This window comes from Hibiscus syriacus, unplaced genomic scaffold, assembly GCF_006381635.1.
Source record: "Hibiscus syriacus cultivar Baekdansim isolate YM2019G1 unplaced genomic scaffold, ASM638163v2 tig00110676_pilon, whole genome shotgun sequence".
In the NCBI taxonomy this organism is placed as follows: Eukaryota; Viridiplantae; Streptophyta; class Magnoliopsida; order Malvales; family Malvaceae; genus Hibiscus; species Hibiscus syriacus.
In genome coordinates, this window is record NW_024062820.1 from 2,095,289 (window position 1) to 2,117,219 (window position 21,931).

The window sequence follows — 21,931 nt, forward strand, 5'->3', positions numbered from 1 at the left end:
CTGTTTCAGGAACTAAAATGTACAAGGAGAAGAGAGCATAACAGACAGATCAACCAACTTATACAAAGTGTTAACCTTTTTACCTGATCCAAACAGAACATAAAATCCAGATGTCACATCTATCTCTGATTGCTCCTCCCTGTCGTATGACACCATCACAACCATATCATAAATTATAACAAACTATGGAAGCTTATGTGCATCTTATTACAAATGATTATGATTAAAGTTAATCTTACATCTTAGATATTTAGTTATTTTACTCATTCTACGAGATGCCAAGTATAATCAATATTCTAAAATACTCTGAATAAAGCATAAACAAATTCATAGAGAGGAAGATTTAGTTGAAGTTTCCCATGCAGAACTTATAATAAAGTAACTAATGGTTCCTGCGTTTAAAAGTTCCAGTTGAGTCATTCAAAATTCTTATGTTTTCAGAGGATATAACCACGTATTGTTAAGCACTTAAGACACAACAGAGAACTGTACCCTTCGCTTTAAATGATAATATCGTTTTCAAAGTATCATCTCTTACGCTTCTGAAAACTTAAAGGCAGACTAAATTCAAAACCCGACAGAGTGTGTGTGTGTGTGAGAGAGAGAGAGAGAGAGAGAGATTTTAACAACAAACTGACCAGGTGTATCTGACAAGCACATGTTTTGGCCAATGTTGAGGATCCCAGAATTGTTTACGAATATTTGGATGAATTTCAACATCTGTTGACGATAAAACATAATCAGTTCCCGGTCAACCCACTGAGGAATAAATTAATGAGCAGTTATGATCTGTTTGAAGCACTGGATATGGTACTCTAAAATTATTGAATATGAAGAAATCTCAGAATACAATTCACATATGCACGAATGATGCACAACACGAAAAAGCTGTTAATCAATTCCCAAAAGCTATAATTCTCAAACCTCTCCTTATCCAAGAACAAATTCTCTCAAAACATTGTAAATATAATAACATCGAAACAAGCTCTTACAGGTATCTTTACTTGTTAGCAAACTAGTACTACACTGAAACATATAGAAAAGGTTACATACAGTGATGAGGCATATCCACAATTTTAGCAGTGACACCTTGCAAATCACCACCTGAGTACCTCTGAATGAAGTAAAGTTAAAAACCAAAAGTACACCATTAAAAACTTTAGTTTTTGTTTCATTTTATATCCATTCAAAAATTAACGTTAAGTTTTGAAAAAAATGAAAGTTTAGGTACTAAAATGGATCAAAACTGATAGTTTAAGTATTAAACGCGTTAAGTATTTAATTAATAGGCAAAGATTATGTTGTTTTCAATTCATGTATATAGGACAGCCTATGTGGGACGAGACGAAGGTGCGTTCGATTTTTACGATCTCAGATGCTGAGCTCATTTTATCAACGGCAATAGCTCCTTACTTGGAGGATTATCTGGGGTAATCATGATTCTGAGATTTATTCTGTTCTATCTGGATATTGGTGGCTCCAACGATCTACACATACAACAGAGGCGAATTCGAAACTATGGAAGGTCATAGCCAAGCTTCGAACGCTTCCTAAGGTCAGGTTATTTGCTTGGAAAACGAGGTATGGAGGGCTCTCAGTTGGTTCTCGCCATCTGAATGTAGGTACAAGGACGGGTTTATGCCCTATATGTAATAAGGATACGGAAATAGTGGTGCACATTCTTCGTGATTGCTCGTACACCCAAGAAGCCTTCATAACAGCTGGGTTGACAGGTTCCTTTTTATCTATTCAATTAATATCTCCCTTAAACTGGCTTGAAACAGTCTTTGCTGCGCTTGATCTTGAAAATTTTGTAGGGTTCATAATGCTTCTTTGGAACATTTGGAATGTATATAATGGTCTATTTCAACCTCCTTGGGTTATTGTGCCGAATGCGAAGACACTTCAGGCAGAATTTGTCTAGGCTTAGAGTTCTCATACGGATGCTCACTCTGTTCCGCAATGGGATTGAGCTTGTATTGGATCTGAAACGCTGAAATCCTCCTCCGCAGGGTGTAGTGAAGGTTAAGGTTATTGTTGATGGTGCATTTGATCCACGAACGCGATTGACAGCTATAGGAGTCATTGCTCGGGACTCTGATGGTAGGGTCTTAGGTGTAATGGCCTCGACTTCTCCCGATTGTGTGTAAGCAGCGTTAGATGAAACAAATGCAATTATCGCATTTATTCATTTGGTCAGGGATTGCGGATGGCAGAAAGTGATGATTGAGTCTGATTCTCAACCACTGGTCAATAAACTTCAATCATTATATTGAAGATATTTTCGAAAATCGGGATCTATTTATCAGAGACGCATCAGTTGTTGTCTAATTTTAATGGGTTTAGCGTTCATTACATTGTACGTAATTGTAATATGATTGCTCATAATCTTGCAACATGGACTACTAGTACTGATAATGCTATGTATTTTGACCCAGTTTATCTCAAGATTGTTCGAAACGATATATTGTTTGATTATTCTATTCAGTAATGAAGTTCTTTTGGGTATTATTTTACCCCACATGCGTAGATGAAGTTTTTAATGAGGCTCTCATTTCAACAACAAAAAAATCAAATAGTGGCACGAATAAACCAAATTGACCTCATTGGTAAAGAAATTATTGTTATTTTTTGACGTCTTGGGTTCGAGCATCAGGAATGTCATGGGTGTGAGCGTTTAATGTTAAATAATTGAAAGTTATATTTGAATATATATTGTCCTATGCTTACTAGGGATGAGCATGAGACCCAAACCTGACCGGTACTGGTTCAACTTGATGGAATCGAATTTTTTGAAAAAGTTTCAAGTTCGGGTCGGCTCATGTTTGGGTTTAGGGTGAAAATACTTAACCCAAAAAAATTTATAATTTTACCTTATATATTTAGGTCGGATTCAAATTTTATCTCAAAAAGACGAATCGAGTTAGGTGAAAGGTGTGTATTTTTTGAGTCAAATTCAGATCAGATACATGATAAATAATTTTCGAATCGAGTCAAGTGGACTGAAAAATTCGACCTAACTCAGTCCATCCCTACTAATTACCCCATATTAATAATAAAAAAAAATCAAGTAGTGTGTCGGTTGGTGAGCAATGCGATTAGGTTTGATAAGAGGCCGGAGCTTTTGCCGAAGGGTAATAGTTTTATTGTATAGTATTCCTATGATGTTAATTTCAAAATATTTTAAAAAATAAAATTACAAATAATTATCAAATGAGAATTAGTAAACTTTTTATTATTACGCTTATTTGATTATCATAACATAAATATTATCATTAGGATCTAACCAAGTTTATTTAAATTATTTATATATAATAAGCCTCATCAAAAGAAAACCCACATAGAGTCGAACACCACTCTTTCTCTGCACCATCGAGTGAAAAAATGTTAAATTACGCATTTAGTTCCTAAACTATTAATTTTAATCCGTTTTAACACCTAAATTTTCAATTTTTTCAAACTTATACCTAAAATTTAATTTTTATTTCATTTTAATACCCACATTTAAAATTTAATATTAAATTTTAAAAAGAAATGAAAATTTTCATACTAAAACGGACTAAAACTGATAGTTCAAGTACTAAACGCGTTAAGCTTTTAAAGGTGGGTACTAAAATAAAATAAAAATTAAATATTAGTTATAATTTTGAAAGAGTTGAAAGTTTAGATACTAAAATTGATCAAAACTGATAGTTTAGATCCTAAATGTGTAGTTTACTCTTAAAAAAAGATCAGACAGAAGCATCCGAATGTTGTAGAGAAGGAAGAAGAGGGATGCTCTGTTCATATCTGAAGAAATTACTGGGATCTACTTCACCCTTGATCTTCACTAATCTATCGAAATTACCCATGAACCACTTAATCCCTTGAGCTCTTGCCTCCTCGTGCATGCCTTTTTTATGGTAATCAGTTCCCAGATCAGCATCTCTGTAGTTGAGAAATGCTCGCCTCGGGTTGTTCGACACGAATGGAGTCATGAATTCATGGAGTTTCCTGGTTAAATCAATGTAAAAGTTTGCCTTTTCGATGCCTTGTTCTTTCCAATTGGCTATGTATTGGATCTTCCAAAGATTTCCAGCTCTGTGCGGGAATGGGATCTCTTGTTCTACGATTTCCGCCATTTTTCCTCCGTAAGGATTGAAGTACATTTTTGGGGTTTCCAGTTCGATCATCTTCTTCCAGATGGAGTCCAGGCCGGGCTTTGGGATCGGCTCTCGTACGTAATCTGATTTCCTGGTTAGGTGATACAGTGTTGGGAGAGTTCGATCCAGTAGGACTTTGTTGTCTGTGTCGAGTGGAATGTTGGACCAGAAGAGAATGGATTTGACCCAGCTGAGTTCGATGCAGTCGGATTTGGTTAAACCGAGCTTGGGGAATCGGTCGTTCATGATCGAGATGAGGCTGTCGGAGTCTCCGAGGAACAAGGAGACGAACGACGCCCTCACAGTCTTCTTTACGACATCCAGCATGAGTCTGATGAAGAGTTGTTCGGGGAGATTGTGTGAAACGTGTTGCCATTGGTCTACGATGTCGGTGACATCGTCTTTTCCGAGTGTTTTCTCGACCTGAAACACCGTGACTCTCTCCGGGACACGGACCAGCTTGATTTTATACGCGACGACGACGGCGAAGCTTGCTCCTCCGCCTCCCCTAATTGCCCAGAAAAGATCTTCACCCATGGACCGTCTGTCGAGGACTCTACCGTCAGCGTCAACGACGACCGCGTCGAGGATGTTGTCGGCGGAAACGCCATATTTTCTCATCATGTTACCGTAACCAGCTCCGCTGACATGACCGCCGACGCCGACCGTGGGACAAACACCTGCCGGGAACCCATGAGTCGTGCTCCTCTCCCCGATCCTATAAAAAACCTCGCCGAGGGTCGCTCCTGCCTGAACCCAAGCCGACTCGTGTTCTATATCGACATCGATGGACCGGAGATTGAACATGTCGAGGAGGAAGAAAGGGACATCCGACACATAAGACAAACCCTCGTAATCATGTCCCCCGCTTCGAATCTTCATCCGAACTCCATGGCTCTTGCCGCAAACGACGGCGGCTTGGACATGGGATTGATGAAGTGGCGTTAGAATGAGGAAAGGTTTCGGCGTCCAAGATTCGTTGAAACGTAGGTTTCTGATGTAAGATTGAAGAACAGGTGAATAGGAGGAGGATTCAGGCGTGTAAATTGCAGAAGAAATGGGATGGGAGGGGACAGAATTATCCAAAAGACATTGGATAAAATTTTGATTACCATCTTCATCTGAATCCAAGGTTGCCTTCCATATGATGGATAGAAGAAGAGTGGATATCATTGTAAGAACAACCACCGCCTTCAAAATCCCCATATTTTCTTTGCAAAATGTGTTCTTCTGCTTGAGCAAAGTATTTATGTGATTTATCAACAAAAAAAAAGTATTTATGTGATATTGGAAACCTATATCACTCATGAGTTCATCACCATTGAGCTGCATTTTATATATAAAGTGATTGTTTTTTTTATTAATGCGAGGTAAATATATGATAATATTTATTTTAAGGTAATTTTTAATATTTTATTATTAAATACTTAAATTTTAATATATTTTATATTTAAACTCAAAACTTTAAAAATAACAACAAAATTCATTTATTACAATAAAAAGCAAATACTAATACCTTTTACTTACTATTTTAGTACTTTTTGTTTCAATAATTTATTTATTTTATATAAAAAAAAGTATTAGAAGTTTCTTTACTATAAAAAATAACTTGACATTTGTATTTTTTAATGTGTTCCTTTAACACTCATAAAATAAATTTAATATGATCTTTTGATCAATATTTTTTTATTAAATATTATGATACTGAAATGACAATTAAAGTCGTTAATGTGGGGCTCATGATATTGATGTGGCAATCTATAATGATTGATAATGTAGCGGATGACATGATATATGAGTTAAATTGGTAACTCAAACATATGAACTGTCACATTAGCATCGTAGATCATCACGTCAGTATCGGGAACTATCGTGTGAATATTGTAAAAATATTTATTTTTATATAAATTAAAATATTATTAAACTAAAATTATATCAAATATATAAATTTTAAGAAAGACTAAAACCCCTTTAAGTCTTAAGAGAACTCTGTCCCCATTAGAATACTACATTAAGAAAAATTACGAGTGTAAAAATATTATTAAACTAAAATTAGGGGAATTGTCACCTTAACACCGTGGATCATCACGTTAATATCGGGAACTATCGTGTTAATATTGTAAAAATATTTATTTTTATATAAATTAAAATATTATTAAATTAAAATTATATTAAATATATAAATTTTAAGAAAGACTAAAACCCCTTAAGCCTTGAAGAGAACTCTGTCCCCCATTAGAATACTACATTTAGAAAAAATACGAGTGTAATATTAATTTTATTTTTCAAAAGTACATTGATCTGTTATGCCTTTTTTGACCTTTATTTTTTAAAAAATGTAAGTCAGGTTTCGAGTGACGAATTAAATGAAGATGCCCATTGTGTGAGTACGAATGAACCATGTAGTGTGTGACTGATGTAGGCTTAGGTTTGATGATAGGCTGAGCATTTTCTTATTACAAAAATGCATTAAATATTTTTTTTAATAATATTAAACAATTATAACATAATATTTATTTAAAAATTTTAAATTTATTTATAACAATTACACTTATAAATATAAATGTTCGAACTTAAATTTTTAAATAATATTTTATTTTATCATTAAAATATTTATAAATTTTATTAAATATTTATTTTAAAAAAATAACATTATTGTGTAGTACTATGTGTGATGTCAGTGTCGGTGTTCTAGAAATTATTTTAAGGGTAAAATATATAAATAGTCCAAAAACGTTTAGGATTCTTGCATTCTGGTCACCAAACTTTTGAAACTTACAATACAGTCATTGAACTTTTAATTTTTTCATTTTGATCCTTATCGTTACCTCCTTTAGTTTTGCTTACGAGACACTTAACTCTCTTTCTTATTCCTTCATCCATCTTCTTCTTTTTCTTCTCACACACTCTCTCAATGAAATCTCAAATCCAAAACCTTGTCATTTATTGAGTTCTTTCTCTCTTTATCTTCCCAAGAAAATTCAGCTGCTCTCTCTAGTTTCTCAGGAAAATCCACTTCAAGTAGTTTGATTTGTTGCTATTAACTATTAGCTTTTTCCCCCATATGGGTGTAGGGAGAAACTGGGAAAAAGCTTCTTCTCACACACACTCTTTTCCTTCTCTCCCTACATACCGATATATATGCAGAATTTTTACCAAAACGGAATCTCTTGAGCTTTTGTCTCGTACAAAACTTGGCTACAGCAATAAAAAATAATTCTGGGAAACACGAAGTGCTAGATATGGAATATCACAGTGGAGAATTTAATGAGCTTCAAAGACGATCGATGCCAGTGCATGAAGTTATCATGTTCCTCATTAATTTGCATTTCATTAAGGATTGAATTAGCTTTTACATCACTTGATGCAACTTATCATGTTCCTCATTAACTATGCTTAAAATACCAAGAAATAACATTTTTTTTATTGGAGAGTTTCCGTTAAAAACGTTGATTTGTGCTTTGTGCCCGGAGGAACATCCATCTTGCAGTTGATATGCCTGCTCTTTACATCGATGCCTTAAGTACCCGACTTAAGTTCACTGGAGTCGTATAAAGTTTCAACTTCTGCTTTGTTTTTTGCTTTCATTTTCATTTGATGCTTTTACATCCTAGAAATAAGGACTTACATTGAAATGGCTCGTACTCGGCATCGAAAATGGACATTCACGTCAGACGTTTTTTACCCCGATCGATCGTTTTGTTGTTAGAGACTGTATAGATGGGTAGTAATCCTAAGAACATCGTCCTAATGCATTCTATTAGCATTTATATTATATTTTCTGATGATATTAATTCATGCAACTTCGGGAAATGGATGCAACGAGTTTTCAAGAGTTTTAAAGACATGAATGGCACATTGGTGTGGTAAGCTAATTGTATTCAACACACATTTCTTTGATGGTTGTAATTCAGCATCCGAATGCATATCTGTATGTAGAGAGAGTAGGAAAAGAGAGTGTGTGAGAAGAAACTTTTTCCCAGATTCTCCCTACACCCACTTGGGGGAAAAGCTAACATTTAATAGCAACAAATCAAACTACTTGAAGTGGATTTTACCCAGAAAAGTAGAGAGAAGCTAAATTTTCTTGGGAAAAGAGAGAGAGAAAGAATTTAAGAAATTGCAAGGCTTTGGATTTGAGATTTCATTGAGAGAGTGTGCGTGAGAAGAAGAAGAGAATGAATGAAGAAGAAGAAGAGAATGAAGGAAGAAGAAGAAGAAGCTGCCACATCAAAAAAGTTGATGGGGTTAAGTGTCATGCCATCAAAAAACTGATGGGAGATAACAACAAGGACCAAAATAAAATTGAATTAAAAGTTCAATGATTATATTGAAAATTTCAAAAGTTTGATGACCAAAATGTAAGCTTTCAAAAAGTTTTGAGATTATTTATATACATTTATTAAAAAAATTAATTATTGATAACAGACCGTACAAATATAATCATTCAAATTCAAAAACTCCTAAAATCACTTTATGACTAAAAAAAAATCATTCAAATTCAAAAACTCCTAAAATCACTTTATGACTAAAAAAAAATCATTACACCTCTTAAATGAATTTCAGCCACAGAATACTGACAACACATCACTAAATGAATATGTACGTACATAAAACCATTGTTCTCTTAGACGTGTTACAAACCATCTCTCTATGTCCTCATCCTGAATTTCTTTTTTTTTTTTAATTGTCCTTCCGATTCTAAGAATTTTTTTGACTTTGATCTTTTGTTTGTTTCTAAACTTTTCTCTTCCTAACCCGACAACGTGTTGTAAATTCTATAACGTGTTGGAAAAGAGATTGCTACAAAACGAGTAATTAATATTGGCAGGACAAATATAAAATAAATAAATAAAATAGTTAGTGATCGCGTCGTGTATTAATTACTACCTTAGAGATATATTTATTTTGATGTGTGTAATCGTTATAATAAGAGATCATCTCCTATATAAATCATTAATTCTTCACAAACCCTACTCCTATATTATGAGTTATGACACATGATATAATTTATTTGCAGGGGTGGAAGGGTTGGAGACACCCTGGATCAAATTATTCGAAAGTGTACTTAAAGTTTAGTTTTTTTATTTTATTTTAGTACTTTGTTTAAAACTTAACGTTAAGTTTTGAAAAAAACGTGAAAGTTTAGGTACTAAGATGACCAAAACTAATATGTTTAGGTACTAAATGCGTTAAGTTTTTAACAACGGGGTATTAAGATAAAACAAAAACTAAACGTTAAGTATGATTTTAAAAAAATTGAAAATTAAGATATTAAAACGGATAAAAACTGATAGTTTATGTACTAAATGTGTAGTTTGCCCAAATTAATATTTTTGTCTCTTAAAATTTGTAATTCTCTAAAAAAAATCTTTCAATTTCTGAAAAAAAATGTTAAAAAAATTCATTAAGTTTCAATTTTTAAAAATGTTCTAGTTACACCCCTAATACTTTTTTTTTAATTTTTTAAATAAATCATTCAAAGTTTTTAAAAATTTTAGTTTAAACATCTAAATATTTGAATTTTAGTTAATTCTCAAACTGATTTGTAAGTGTAAGGTTTAATCTTGTGATTAAAATTAATTAAAGAATAAATTCATCAAAACTGACTTGCATAGAAAATATTTAATTACTTTAGTTTTTCAATTTCAGAAATTAAAAAAATATATGGTGAATTGATATAATTCCTTATTTGTATATATTTTAATTTCCAATTAGATAGTTTCTAATATTTCCACATTCTTTTCAAATATAATTTAATAAAAATTAAAAAAAAAACACGTGACATCATTTTTATCCGTGGGCCACAATTGGGACATTCATTTACAAATCATTTACTTATTTTATTAGTATTTTTTTGAATAATTTATTTATTTTATTATAGTTTTCAGACCACAATATTTTGTTTTAATAAAAAAATGTAAATTAGGTGTGAGGAATTGAATAAAGATGCTGATTGTGTGAGTATGAATGAACCAAGTCGAAAGTGGGTTGGTGAGTGATATGCGGTTAGGTTTGATAAGAGGTGGAGCCTTTTTGACAAAATACATTATTTTATTTTATTTCATTTCAAATGAAAATACATTTTATTGTAAAATATTGGCTTAATTATAAAATAAGTACCCAAACTATATCTTTTTTTCAAATAGGTGCTTAAACTTTTTTTGAATCATCTAAGTGTCTAACATTATAAAAGTTATCACTTTAGGTGCTTGGATCGTAACAACCGTTAAATTCCATTGTTAAGTGGCATGTGTCATACTTAGGTAATTTTAAAAAATTTATTTTGAATACAAAAAATAAAATTATATATATTTAGAAAAATTTCAAAAAATTTTAAAAAACATAAAACTTTGAAAACTCTAATTTCAATCCATAAACTCACATCGATCGTCTCTGTTTGACGTCGAATGGACCTCCACTCTATGATAAGCCAAACCTAACCATAAACGACGTGTCTTTGACGAAGGAAACAACAAAATCGTCTCTCTGACAAACTTAACCCCTAAATTCGCAACAACCAGACGATCCAACATCGCGCATGACGACAAGAAAGACATCGACCGACTAGGGAGATGGCCAGAGCTCCTTCAACGACTAAGGTCGTGACCAACAAGGGATGTTAGGGTTAGGGTTAGAGTTTTTAGAGATTTAGAGTTTTTTTGTAATTTATAAAAATAGAGTTTTATAAATATAACGACTTTAAAAAAAATTCATAGTATGACACGTGTCATGTAACAAAATTTTTTAACAACCATTACGTCCCATGAACCTAAAATGGTAATATTTGTAACGTTAGATACCTAAATGATTCAAAAAAGTTTAGGCACATATTTAGAGAAAATGATATAGTTTAAGCACTTATTTTATAATTAAACCTAAAACATATGTGTAATGTCATGTCAATTTCACATCATTTTCCAACTCAATAAATTGATGTAGATATCACAATAACGAATGTTGCCGTTAGTAATGTCTTGGTGAATAAATCAATCCAATTACCACTCTAACGTATTTGAGAACTTTTATATCACATTTCTTATTAAGATTATGAGTGAAAATAATTTTTGGTGAAATATGTATCGTTTTTATATGTAATACATTTATGGGTAAAATATACAAATGACTCCCAACTATAGGTTGATGCTTTTTGAGTCATTTAACTGTTAAAAGTTACAAAATGATCACCCAACAATTTATTATGTTTCAAACTCGTCTTTTTTCGTTAATAATCGACGACAACTTGAGTTGAACGCTAATTTTTTGACTATGATATGATAAAATCCGATCTAAGAATCTCAAACGACTATCATATCCCAATCATCATATTAATATCAAGCTCATACGACAGTCAATTTTTTAACGAAAAAGGGCGAGTTTGGAACATAATAAATAGTCGGGTGACCATTTTGTAACTTTTAATAGTCGAGGGACTCAACAAAGTAACACTCTATAGTTGAAAGACCATTTTGTAACTTTTAATAATCGATGGACTTAATAAAGTAATATCTTATAGTTGGGGACCATTTATGTACTTTATCCTATATTTAATATGATTTAGTTGAAAATCGGATTGTAGATATTACATTAATTAATTGAATTTAACCAATATTTAAATCAAAGCTAATTGGATAAACGAATAATCATATAATCATATTCATTAATTTGGGGACTAATTTATCAAAATTATCAAATATGATGATCATAGAATAGAACTCATCACAAGGGGTTCAAACATAATTTATAAAAGCATATTTATTCAGTAATGGAAATATGTGGACAATATTTAACATTAAATTTCAGTCACCATACATTAATATCCCAACGTACAAAGCTCATTCAAGAACTTATCATATCATATACCAATCATATGTGACAATTAACATTTTTTAGGAAAAAATACACATTTAATACCTAAACTATTGGTTTTGATCCATTTTAGTATCTAAACCTTCAATTTTTCAAAATCATACATAAAATTTAGTTTTTGTTTTATTTTAGTACATCTGTTCAAAATTTAACGTAAATTTTTGAAAAATTTGAAAGTTTAGATACTAAAATGAACCAAAACGGATTGTTTGGGTACAAAATGCGTTAAAATTTTAATGGTGGGTACCAGAATGAAATAAAAACTCAACGTTAGGTATGCTTTTGAAAAAAATGAAAGTTTATGTATTAAAACGGATCAAAATTGATAGTTTAGGCACTAAATACATAGTTTGCCCCCTTTCTTTTTATTAATCTATGGTAATTACAAGTGATTGTATTATTTTAAAGTCTCTCAATTGGTATGCTCAAATACCCTGACAATCGTTGGTGCTCAAATCGAGGACCTCTAAGGATAACAATCGTCCTTTTAACTATTAAGATAATTTGGTTCGTGCATGTGACAATTAACATTTAAACACTAATCACAACTCTCATTTCTACTAGTTACCATGGTTTGATGTTAAAAGAAATAATTCCCAGAAACCCATTTCCAGCTGGTTATTCTTACGTGGGTTCTCTAATATCTAAACTAGTTATATATATATTATAGAATTTGATCGAATTTCAATTTTAAAAGTTGTTAGAATAATTACACTGCTTGTTTATTTTATGATTTAGGGTAAACTACAGGTTTAGTACATAAACTATCACTTTTATTCCGTTTTAGTATATAAACTTTCAATTTTTTTCAAAACCATACCTAACATTTACTTTTTGTTTTATTTTAGTACCCGCCGTTAGCTTTTTATTTCATTTTAGTACCATGCTGTTAACTTTCTGTTTTCATTTTAGCACCTAAATTTTTAACGGCGGTGGTACTAAATTAAAATAAAAAGTAAATATTATGTATGATTTTGAAAAAAATAAAATGGAATAAAAGTGATAATTTAGTTACTAAATATGTAAAGTACCCTATGATTTATTTGTCTTGACTTCTTTTTCTGATTTCAACTCAACGTGTTGATGAACACTATCAATAAAATTAGATATATAGTCGAAGAAAATTTTGATATCTGTGTGGACACGTACTGACCTTAAAGTATATATGGATTCGCCACTGCACATACCTCTAATTAAATTCCCATTCTCTTTTGATCCGGGTGAAAATTGGGTTGATCTGATAATGAATTCTTTCTTGGGTAAATTATGCATTTAGCATATAAATTATCGATTTGGTTCGTTTTACTACCTAAATTTTTATTTTTTTTAATAACATACCTAAACTTTAGTTTTTGTTTCGTTTTAGTACCCGCCGTTAAAAACTTTAGTTTTTGTTTTATTTTAGCATCCTCATTCAAAATTTAACGATATGAAAGAATAATCACTTCAGTTGTTTATATATATGCAAAATATATTCGTTACAATCTTCATTGCTACAACTCCATAGAATAGGAGTAATCTGTATTTTGAAGTCTCCTTGCTACTATAATTTTTTCCAAAATTTTCAACTGTTTGGTCCTCTCAATCTTTGCTGTTTCTGCCTATGCTTGCTTGTGGAAGCAATATGCATAAACAAGATTATTAAAGAAAAACCCATATAATATTTCTTCCCACCCTGCCTATTTTAAAACCATAATCTTGAATTTTTTTATATTGAATAGGGTAACTACACATTTAATACTTAAACTATTATTTTTGTTCTGTTTTGCCAATTGATTTCCTTCATGCCCAATATGTCTAACCTTGTTGACTCATCCCTCCATCGCGATTCTCGGGCAGTCCTTCTGGATAATTTTTTCAGAACGATCTTCCTCAATATCCCCATTTAGCATGCCTACAGTCCATTTCGCGTCCATCTCGACGATGAATCTTGTCGCTCCTAGGGACTTTGCTAGAACGAGGCATTGTCTCATACCCCAAACTTCAGCTAAGGCACTATTCGTTGTCCCAATGTTCATCATAAAGCCACCCATCCAAGCACCTTTTTCGTTGCGGATTAGGCCTCCCGCTGCAGTTAATCCTGTAGTCGCTTTATAGGCCCCATCCGTGTGTAGAATCCAGCTACCTTCCGGAGGTTTCTTCCAGCTAACCCACATTGATTCCTTGGGCATGGTTAGGAATGGCGACGGGGCGGGTTTGGGACGGATTTTGCTCCTTCCGTCCCTATCCCCGAAATGAATTCCCGTTCCCGTTCCCGCCCTGTTCCCCGTCGGTTTTTTTATCGGGGCGCCCATATTGGATTTTTTTGCCCCATCCCTGAACCCGACCCGAAATGTTGTACCTGAACCCGACCCGATTCCTAGAAAAACCGAGCAACCGTAGTTTTCATAAAAAATAGAAAAAACGATCACAAAAAACTGAAAAATTAGTCTACATGATTTACAATTCAAACTACAGTCACAAATTCAAACCTAATTCTATATAATTGTCTAAACTCCAAAATAAATACATACATAATTAAATACAAAATTGTTCCGATATTCAAATCATACAATGAAGATGTATACGTAATATTAAGTCAAAGGGGATAACAAATACAAAGAGGAAAGTGGGAACTGGGAAACTAGGTTAAATGTTTTGTTTGTATTATATATAATTAATATACAAACCCGAAAGTGGGAGCAGGGAGGGAATACCTTGCCCCGAATTTGAACCCAAACCCAAAAATATCCCTAAATTTTATCTCAATACCTGATCCGACCCGATATTATTCAAATCAAACCTGATCTAAATTTATTCAAATTTCGAGTTTCCCTTTCGAGTTCATGTCGTTCTATCATTCCTAGCTAATAAAGTGCAGATGCTAGAGGTGATGGGAAGATAAGATTGTAAATCCCTACGAGTTGTCCTTAACCCCAAAAAAAGTGATTTGATTTTTAATAATTTTATATAAAAAAATTATAAAAATATTTAAAATGCCAATTAATATCCAATCAACAAGGCTCGGCCCAAACATATCGTCTTTACTCAACAAATGGATATGTAACAGATAAGCATTCTCCTCTCTTTTTTCCATATATATAATATTATAATTAGTAATTACAACACTTCCTAAAAATGAAAATTGGAGAGTATACGCAAGGAAAGCTTATTTTTGCCGGGTAAATTATTTTTTGTCATTTAATTTTGTTCATATTTATATTTTGATTATTCAATTTTATTTTATTTTATTATTACCATTAAAATCTCAAATCACTTCTATTTTGATCACTCAACCGTTGGATGATAACACTAAAACATTGAGACTTTTTATTTTTCATGTTTTTCCTGCAATTTTAACATTTTCTTTTCGAAATCCAAAATCCTACAGCATCCTAAAAGTTTTAACATTTTTTATCCTAAACTTTTAAATCTTTTTAATTTAATATATGAATTTAATTTTTTTCACAATTAAGTCCCAATATTCATTTTTATGTCCAAATAAATTCTAAATTGCACTGACTAAAAATAATAACCTTAATGTTGGGGTGTACAACTAGTTAATCATGTTATTTTAAAAATTTGATTGATTGAATTCACATTTATCGACGTGATATGAATATTTTAATGAAAAATTGAAAATGAGTGCTAACTTAATATTTAATTAAAAAAATAATATATTTTGATAAAATTCTCGTTTTTAAATACATTGAATACAAAAATAAATGTTTCCTTTTATAAATTTTAAATAAAATGGGGGTTGTTGGTACGTTATTATTATTATTTTTAGCTTTGGGAAGATAAAATAATTTATTAACTTGCCCTTTTTATAACTGGCCATGAATCAGATATGTGAGCCAATAGAACGCTAACAAGTGGCAATAGTTCATCTGACGGCTAATATTAAGCCAGGTGGGAAGACAAAAGTGTAATTATAAAGGTGAATCAGGGGCATCTCTTTAAACATCGTGTTCCGCCCGGAAAAAAAGCTCACTACAGTGGGTAAATTACAAATTTTTATCACTGAACACGTTTCTCTCTTTCTTATTTTTTTCACTAAATTTTAAAATATTTTTACTGAATTTAATAAGATTTAAGGGATGTTTAATAAAATAAAATGATTAAGCGCTGAATGATTCAATGACCTGAATGATTCAAAGGCTCTGTATGAATTGGCTCTGAATGTGACATACTGTTTGATAATGATTCTAAATGTACAATATGAATTATGAATATTTTCATTTTTACCGTCATAATGATTTATTATATTATAAACAGAGGCAGATGCAATAAGCCCCCTATGGGTCAAGTGCATTCTCATTATTTAGGGGGAAAAAAGTAAAATTTAATATAATATGTTAAAGAAAAATGGAAAAAATAAATTTTTTTGCACCCCATCATTTTTAAGAAAAGAAAATTAAAATTTTGGACTCTCATTTATAAATTTCTAGATCCGCCACTGATTATAAGATATGATTGTTTAATAAGACAACATGTGAAAAAATAGGTATTATGGTAAAATACCGGTTGCTTAATGATTTAGAATATACTTTAATGGTGAATCATTTAACAGTGTTTTGTTGTTTCATTCAACATAGTCTTCATTCAGATGTGAGAATCAAACACGTTGAATGCTGAACGGTTCAATATTTAGCGTTTAATGGTTTCATTCATCAGTAAACAAACAACCACTTAGTTATTAAATTTTATTATCTCTCTTATTTTAGTCATTTCATTGTTAAATGATTAACTACGTTAAAAGTGATTCTATTTTAAAAGAATAAAATTTTCACCAAAATGATATCAATTCACATCTATATATTTGTATATTTTAATATCGTTAACTATTTAATAATCGAATAAGAAAAAAATATATTAAATTTAGTGAAAAAATTAAAAAAAACTAAAATACAATGAGTAAAATAAAAGAGAATAAAGTACCATTACTAGATTTATAGTTTACCCCTATGTAGTACACGTAAGCAAAGCCTGGTGTCTCTATATAAGGTACGTCTCGTCTGTCTCTTCCATTCACGTTTTCGCCTACATTTTCGAAGATAAAAGTCATGCAGAGATTTATTCCGGTGAGAAAGTTATTATCGGAAACTAAATATTCTCTCCGCCGCCAACGGCGTTGCTTCTCTCAGGTGGCTCGGAATGAGGTCGATAACAGCGATGGTTTTGTTCATAAATTGCCCCCTTTTGACTACTCTCCGCCTCCTTACACCGGTCCTTCCGCCGACGAGATAATTTCCAAACGCAGGAAGTATCTCAGCCCCGCCATGCTCACCTTGTACAGCAAACCAGTGAGTTCCTTTCTAATATATGAATATGTTTTTGGAGACAATTAATGGATCTATGGAGTTTTCAGATGCACCATTAAGATAAAATATTGTTGCTTTTGATTATTGTACAGTCTTTTTGAAACGTCTACGACGTGATTCTATTCATGCAATAGCAAACCGTGGATTCTAATTGGATTTTTATCGTTAATAAACAATCAAAATGTCTAGTAAAAGATTGTATTGTTCACTCGCTAGATTCTTTTTATTTTAAAATTTGAATAAATAGGACGAAGAAGATAATGAAATTGTTTCGAATGCTTCATTATGGCACTTGTTTACGATCTGTTTGGCTGATTAGAAGCTTCGATGAAATTAATTAAGTTTAGCAGAAGATCTGTCCCTACTGTGGTCCCAACTTTTGAATTCTCTGTCAATTTCGGTGTTTGTTTATTTATTTTTTAGTTTTACAACTCACTAGTAAATCGTTCTCCCACACCGCCTACACCTTAAAGGGATGAATCTTGTATAAATCTGCAAAAGAGGATTGAGCGATGAATAATGAATATTCTCCTTTTTATTTTTTTAATTATTTTTGTTTTCAGCTGAACATAGTGGATGGAAGGATGCAGTATTTGTTCGATGACAAGGGGCGAAGATACGTCGACGCATTTGGAGGGATTGCTACGGTGTGTTGCGGCCATTGTCATCCTGATGTAGTGGAAGCAATCGTCAATCAAACCAAGCGCTTGCAGCACTCCACTATTCTTTACCTCAACCATACCATCGCTGATTTCGCCGAGGCCCTTGGAAACAAGTTACCTGGCAATCTCAAGGTGATTACTTGTTACTTGCTCAAATTATGACTCAAATGGGGGGTTTTCTTCTTTTCTTTTTTGAAATGAATTTGGAGTTCAAGAATGCACGAGGAATTTTTATTTATTTTACGTTGGTCGTTGTAATATGACGTATATATGGGTTTCTTTTGGTGTCAGTGTCTTTCTTCTTTCTTTGTATCGTAAACTGGGCTTCTGTTTTGTGCCTATGTAGGTGGTATTCTTTACAAATTCAGGGACCGAAGCAAATGAGTTGGCAATGATGATGGCAAGATTATATACAGGATGCCATGACATAATATCATTGAGGAATGCATATCATGGGAATGCTTTGGGGACCATGGGAGCTACTTCCCAAAGTATTTGGAAGTTCAATGTTATACAGGTGTGTGGCTCTTTTTCTATTTGTATATTCTTGAAATATTTATTGCTTCTCTAGTGTTGGCCTAGATATCCGTGTCTGATTACAGTTGTTAAAGATGAGAAAACTTAAGGTAGGTGGTGATTAGGACACACTGATGCCATAACTTTGACAATGGTAGCTGGCAAACCATGCCGTATGATTGCAGCAAGTTCTGATACAAAGACAAGAGAACACTTCAACAAGGCTCTCTCCATTTTTCGTTCTTTTCTCTTCAGAAGGATGGGTATTTATGTAATGTTTGATAATTGGCATCTTTAGTACAAAATACATGTACATATATTGAATCTAAAGTAGAAATAATTAAAAGCCAGATCAACCTAATTGTCTAACCATGCCCAATCTAGTCCTTATATTTTGTTCACTGCATATAACCCAACGTAAACATAAGCATGCCTTACTCATAAATATGTACATCAGAGTGGAGTTCATCATGCTGTAAACCCAGATCCGTACCGCGGTGTCTTTGGTTCTGATGGAGAGAAGTATGCAAGGGATGTCCCAGATCTTATCCAGTTTGGAACTTCTGGCAACATTGCTGGTTTCATTTCTGAAGCCATACAAGTAATCACCAATATTTGGCGTCTCCTTTGATCAAATTTTCATGATTTCCTAGTGAAGACACCATCACCTAACATTCCATGTTTTCATTGACAGGGAGTTGGCGGAATCATAGAATTGGCCCCAGGTTACTTGCCTGCTGTTTATAGCACCATAAAGAAAGCTGGAGGTCTTTGCATCGCCGATGAGGTTCAGGCTGGGTTTGCTCGCACAGGGAGCCACTTCTGGGGATTTGAAAACCATGGGGTCGTGCCTGACATAGTGACAATGGCAAAGGTTATTATAAATTCTCTCATTTTCTTAGTTATGAAAATCTCCTAGCCGCCTCCCTTGTGCAAGATGTGCATTATAACAGCGATCTCACTCTCATTTACTTGCATCTAACTTCTGTGCATCGACATGTTTCTTTTACCACATGGACAGGGCATTGGAAATGGCATTCCTCTGGGAGCTGTGGTAACGACCCCTGAGATTGCGGCGGTCTTGACTCGCAGATGTTACTTCAATACCTTTGGTGGGAACCCTGTATGTACCGCTGCCGGGTTAGCTGTCCTAAAAGTAATTGAAAAAGAAAAGCTTCAGGAAAATGCATTTGTTGTTGGGACCTATTTGAAAGAGAGACTAACCGCACTAAAAGATAAATACGACTGTAAGATCTCATCGTTTCTCCTCCTTTAAACATTCTCTAAACCAATGATGACTGATATTGCCTGATTGCACCATATATGTCTGCAGTGATTGGTGATGTGAGAGGAAGAGGGTTAATGCTCGGAGTCGAACTCGTCACTGATCGGAAGCTCAAGACTCCTGCAACGCTCGAAACTCTTCATATAATGGACCAGCTGAAAGGTTAGGGTACTTCCAATCCCCACACTAATCATATACCCTAGAATGTACTTCGCTTAACGCAGCTAACAAACCTATTTTCGCATTCTTCTAGAAACCGGAGTATTGGTAGGGAAAGGTGGAATTTATGGCAATGTATTTAGAATCACACCCCCTCTCTGCTTCACCAAGGGAGATGCAGGTAGGTGCCCCTTCTTCGGACCGTTATCGAACCGTCCGGTACGGTCCTGTTTCTAACGAACGATAATTTCTTGTTGCAGATTTCCTTGTAGATGCGATGGATCACATCATGGGGAAGATGTAAAGCATCCGACTTAAAATGAGAATGAAGATGCCTCTATATGGCTCTTCAGTGGTATATCATAAGCGTCTCTATTGTAAGTGAAGAAATGATAAATACAAATAGGTTTCTGTTTCAATAAAAAAAAGCTTAAAAAGGATTGGTAGCAATGGTTTTGAAACATGCTATTTATTTATGAGTCAATACCTTTCAAAGTATTCAATGCCTTCAAGGCCATTTTGAATTTTTGCCAAATGCATTGCTTGTTTAGCATGTGTTTATTGCAATTTTGAAAGGGTAAATTATGTGTTTAGTACCTAAACTATCAGTTTGGTCCGTTTTAGTATCTAAACTTTCAATTTTTTCAAAACCATGCCTAAAGTTTAGTTTTTGTTTCATTTTAGTTCCTGCCGTTAAAAACTTTTTGTTTTTGTTTCATTTTAGTACATGTTCAAAATTTAACGTTAAGTTTTGAAAAAAATTGAAGGTTTATGTATTAAAATGGACTAAAACTAATAGTTCAAGTACTCAATGTGTTAAGTTTTTAATGGTGTGTACTAAAATGAAATGAAAACTAAATATTAGGTATGATTTTGAAAAAAATGAAAATTTAAGTATTAAAACTGACCAAAAGTGATAGTTAGATACTAAATTCATAATTTACCCATTTTGAAACAGTTTGGTAAAGATCTATTGCTTGAGGTTCAATTTGCAATTGTTTAATTCTTATGTTCGGGGTGAATTCATATTCATACTGTCACTGGACTACACCCAATTACCCATTATATTTAAAGGGTAAATTGTGTATTTAGTATCTAAACTATCAATTTTGGTCAATTTTAGTATCTAAACTTTTAATTTTTTTAAAATCATGCTTAAATTTTTGTTTTTATTTCATTTTAGTACTCGCTGTTAAAAACGTCACGCATTTAGTACCTAAATTATCATTTTTGGTCTATTTTAGTAACTAAACTTTAATTTTTTTTTCCAAAACTTAACGTTATATTTTGAATGGGATAATAAAATGAAACAAAAACTAAAGTTTTTAACGGCGGGTACTAAAATGAAACAAAAATTAAACTTTAAGTATGATTTTGAAAAAATTAAAAATTAAAATACTAAAACAAATCAAAACTATTAGTTTAGTTACTAAATACGTAATTTACTTTATATTTTAAACATGTTAGATTAAATATACGCCTGGACTTGTATTTCATTACCTTTTTTTAATAATTCTGGTTAAATTATAATGATACGATACTTTGAGGTTGTAAAATGTCATCACTAAGGATTCAAATAGTGATCTAGTAGTAGAACAACGATTGCTATATAGTGATAGTGACGGCACTCGAAATTGTAATTACGATAAAGAATTGTGTGAAGCAGAATTACATTAATAATGGCATGTTGTGTCCGAAATTTAACGGGTAACGATCAATTGTGACAATAATGAATCTCTATTCTAACTATTGTTTCACTATTCTATTTTTTTTTTAAAAATAGTTCTTTTCTTTAAAAAATTCTCTTTTAAAAGAATTCGCAATAGTAATAACATAATCATAATAAACACAATGCGACCGAAAACGACATATAATCTCTATATTATAGTGGTAAGTTTTGCTCATATAATATACCTTTGTCGCAGTACAAGTAACTTTGCTAAATACCATTCAGCTTAGTGACTACTGCTAACAGGTTAACCAACCAACCACTAA

The 21,931-nt window shown here is 32.6% G+C and overlaps 2 protein-coding genes across 2 annotated transcripts; one reads left to right on the forward strand and one right to left on the reverse strand.

Annotated features, from left to right (window-relative positions):
- Window positions 1-3,698: 3,698 nt before the first annotated feature.
- On the reverse strand, window positions 3,699-5,392 carry LOC120137918 (berberine bridge enzyme-like 8). Its single transcript, XM_039153556.1, has one exon. The coding sequence runs from the start codon at window positions 5,346-5,348 to the stop codon at window positions 3,732-3,734; it is 1,617 nt and encodes a 538-aa protein (XP_039009487.1). The 5' UTR covers window positions 5,349-5,392; the 3' UTR covers window positions 3,699-3,731.
- Window positions 5,393-17,038: 11,646 nt separating this feature from the next.
- On the forward strand, window positions 17,039-20,329 carry LOC120137919 (alanine--glyoxylate aminotransferase 2 homolog 2, mitochondrial-like). Its single transcript, XM_039153557.1, has 9 exons — window positions 17,039-17,296; window positions 17,878-18,108; window positions 18,323-18,493; window positions 18,950-19,093; window positions 19,187-19,366; window positions 19,514-19,739; window positions 19,826-19,939; window positions 20,031-20,117; window positions 20,197-20,329. The coding sequence occupies exons 1-9, from the start codon at window positions 17,057-17,059 to the stop codon at window positions 20,238-20,240; spliced, it is 1,437 nt and encodes a 478-aa protein (XP_039009488.1). The 5' UTR covers window positions 17,039-17,056; the 3' UTR covers window positions 20,241-20,329.
- Window positions 20,330-21,931: the final 1,602 nt, after the last annotated feature.

Excerpts from the sequence above, each read along its gene's own strand:
- LOC120137919 (XM_039153557.1), top strand. The coding sequence starts at position 17,057 with ATGCAGAGATTTATTCCGGTGAGAAAGTTATTATCGGAAACTAAATAT. Across the intron at positions 19,094-19,186 it reads TCATTTCTGAAGCCATACAA|GGAGTTGGCGGAATCATAGA; the intron begins GTAATCACCAAT and ends TTTCATTGACAG. Across the intron at positions 19,940-20,030 it reads TATAATGGACCAGCTGAAAG|AAACCGGAGTATTGGTAGGG; the intron begins GTTAGGGTACTT and ends GCATTCTTCTAG.
- LOC120137918 (XM_039153556.1), bottom strand. The coding sequence starts at position 5,348 with ATGGGGATTTTGAAGGCGGTGGTTGTTCTTACAATGATATCCACTCTT.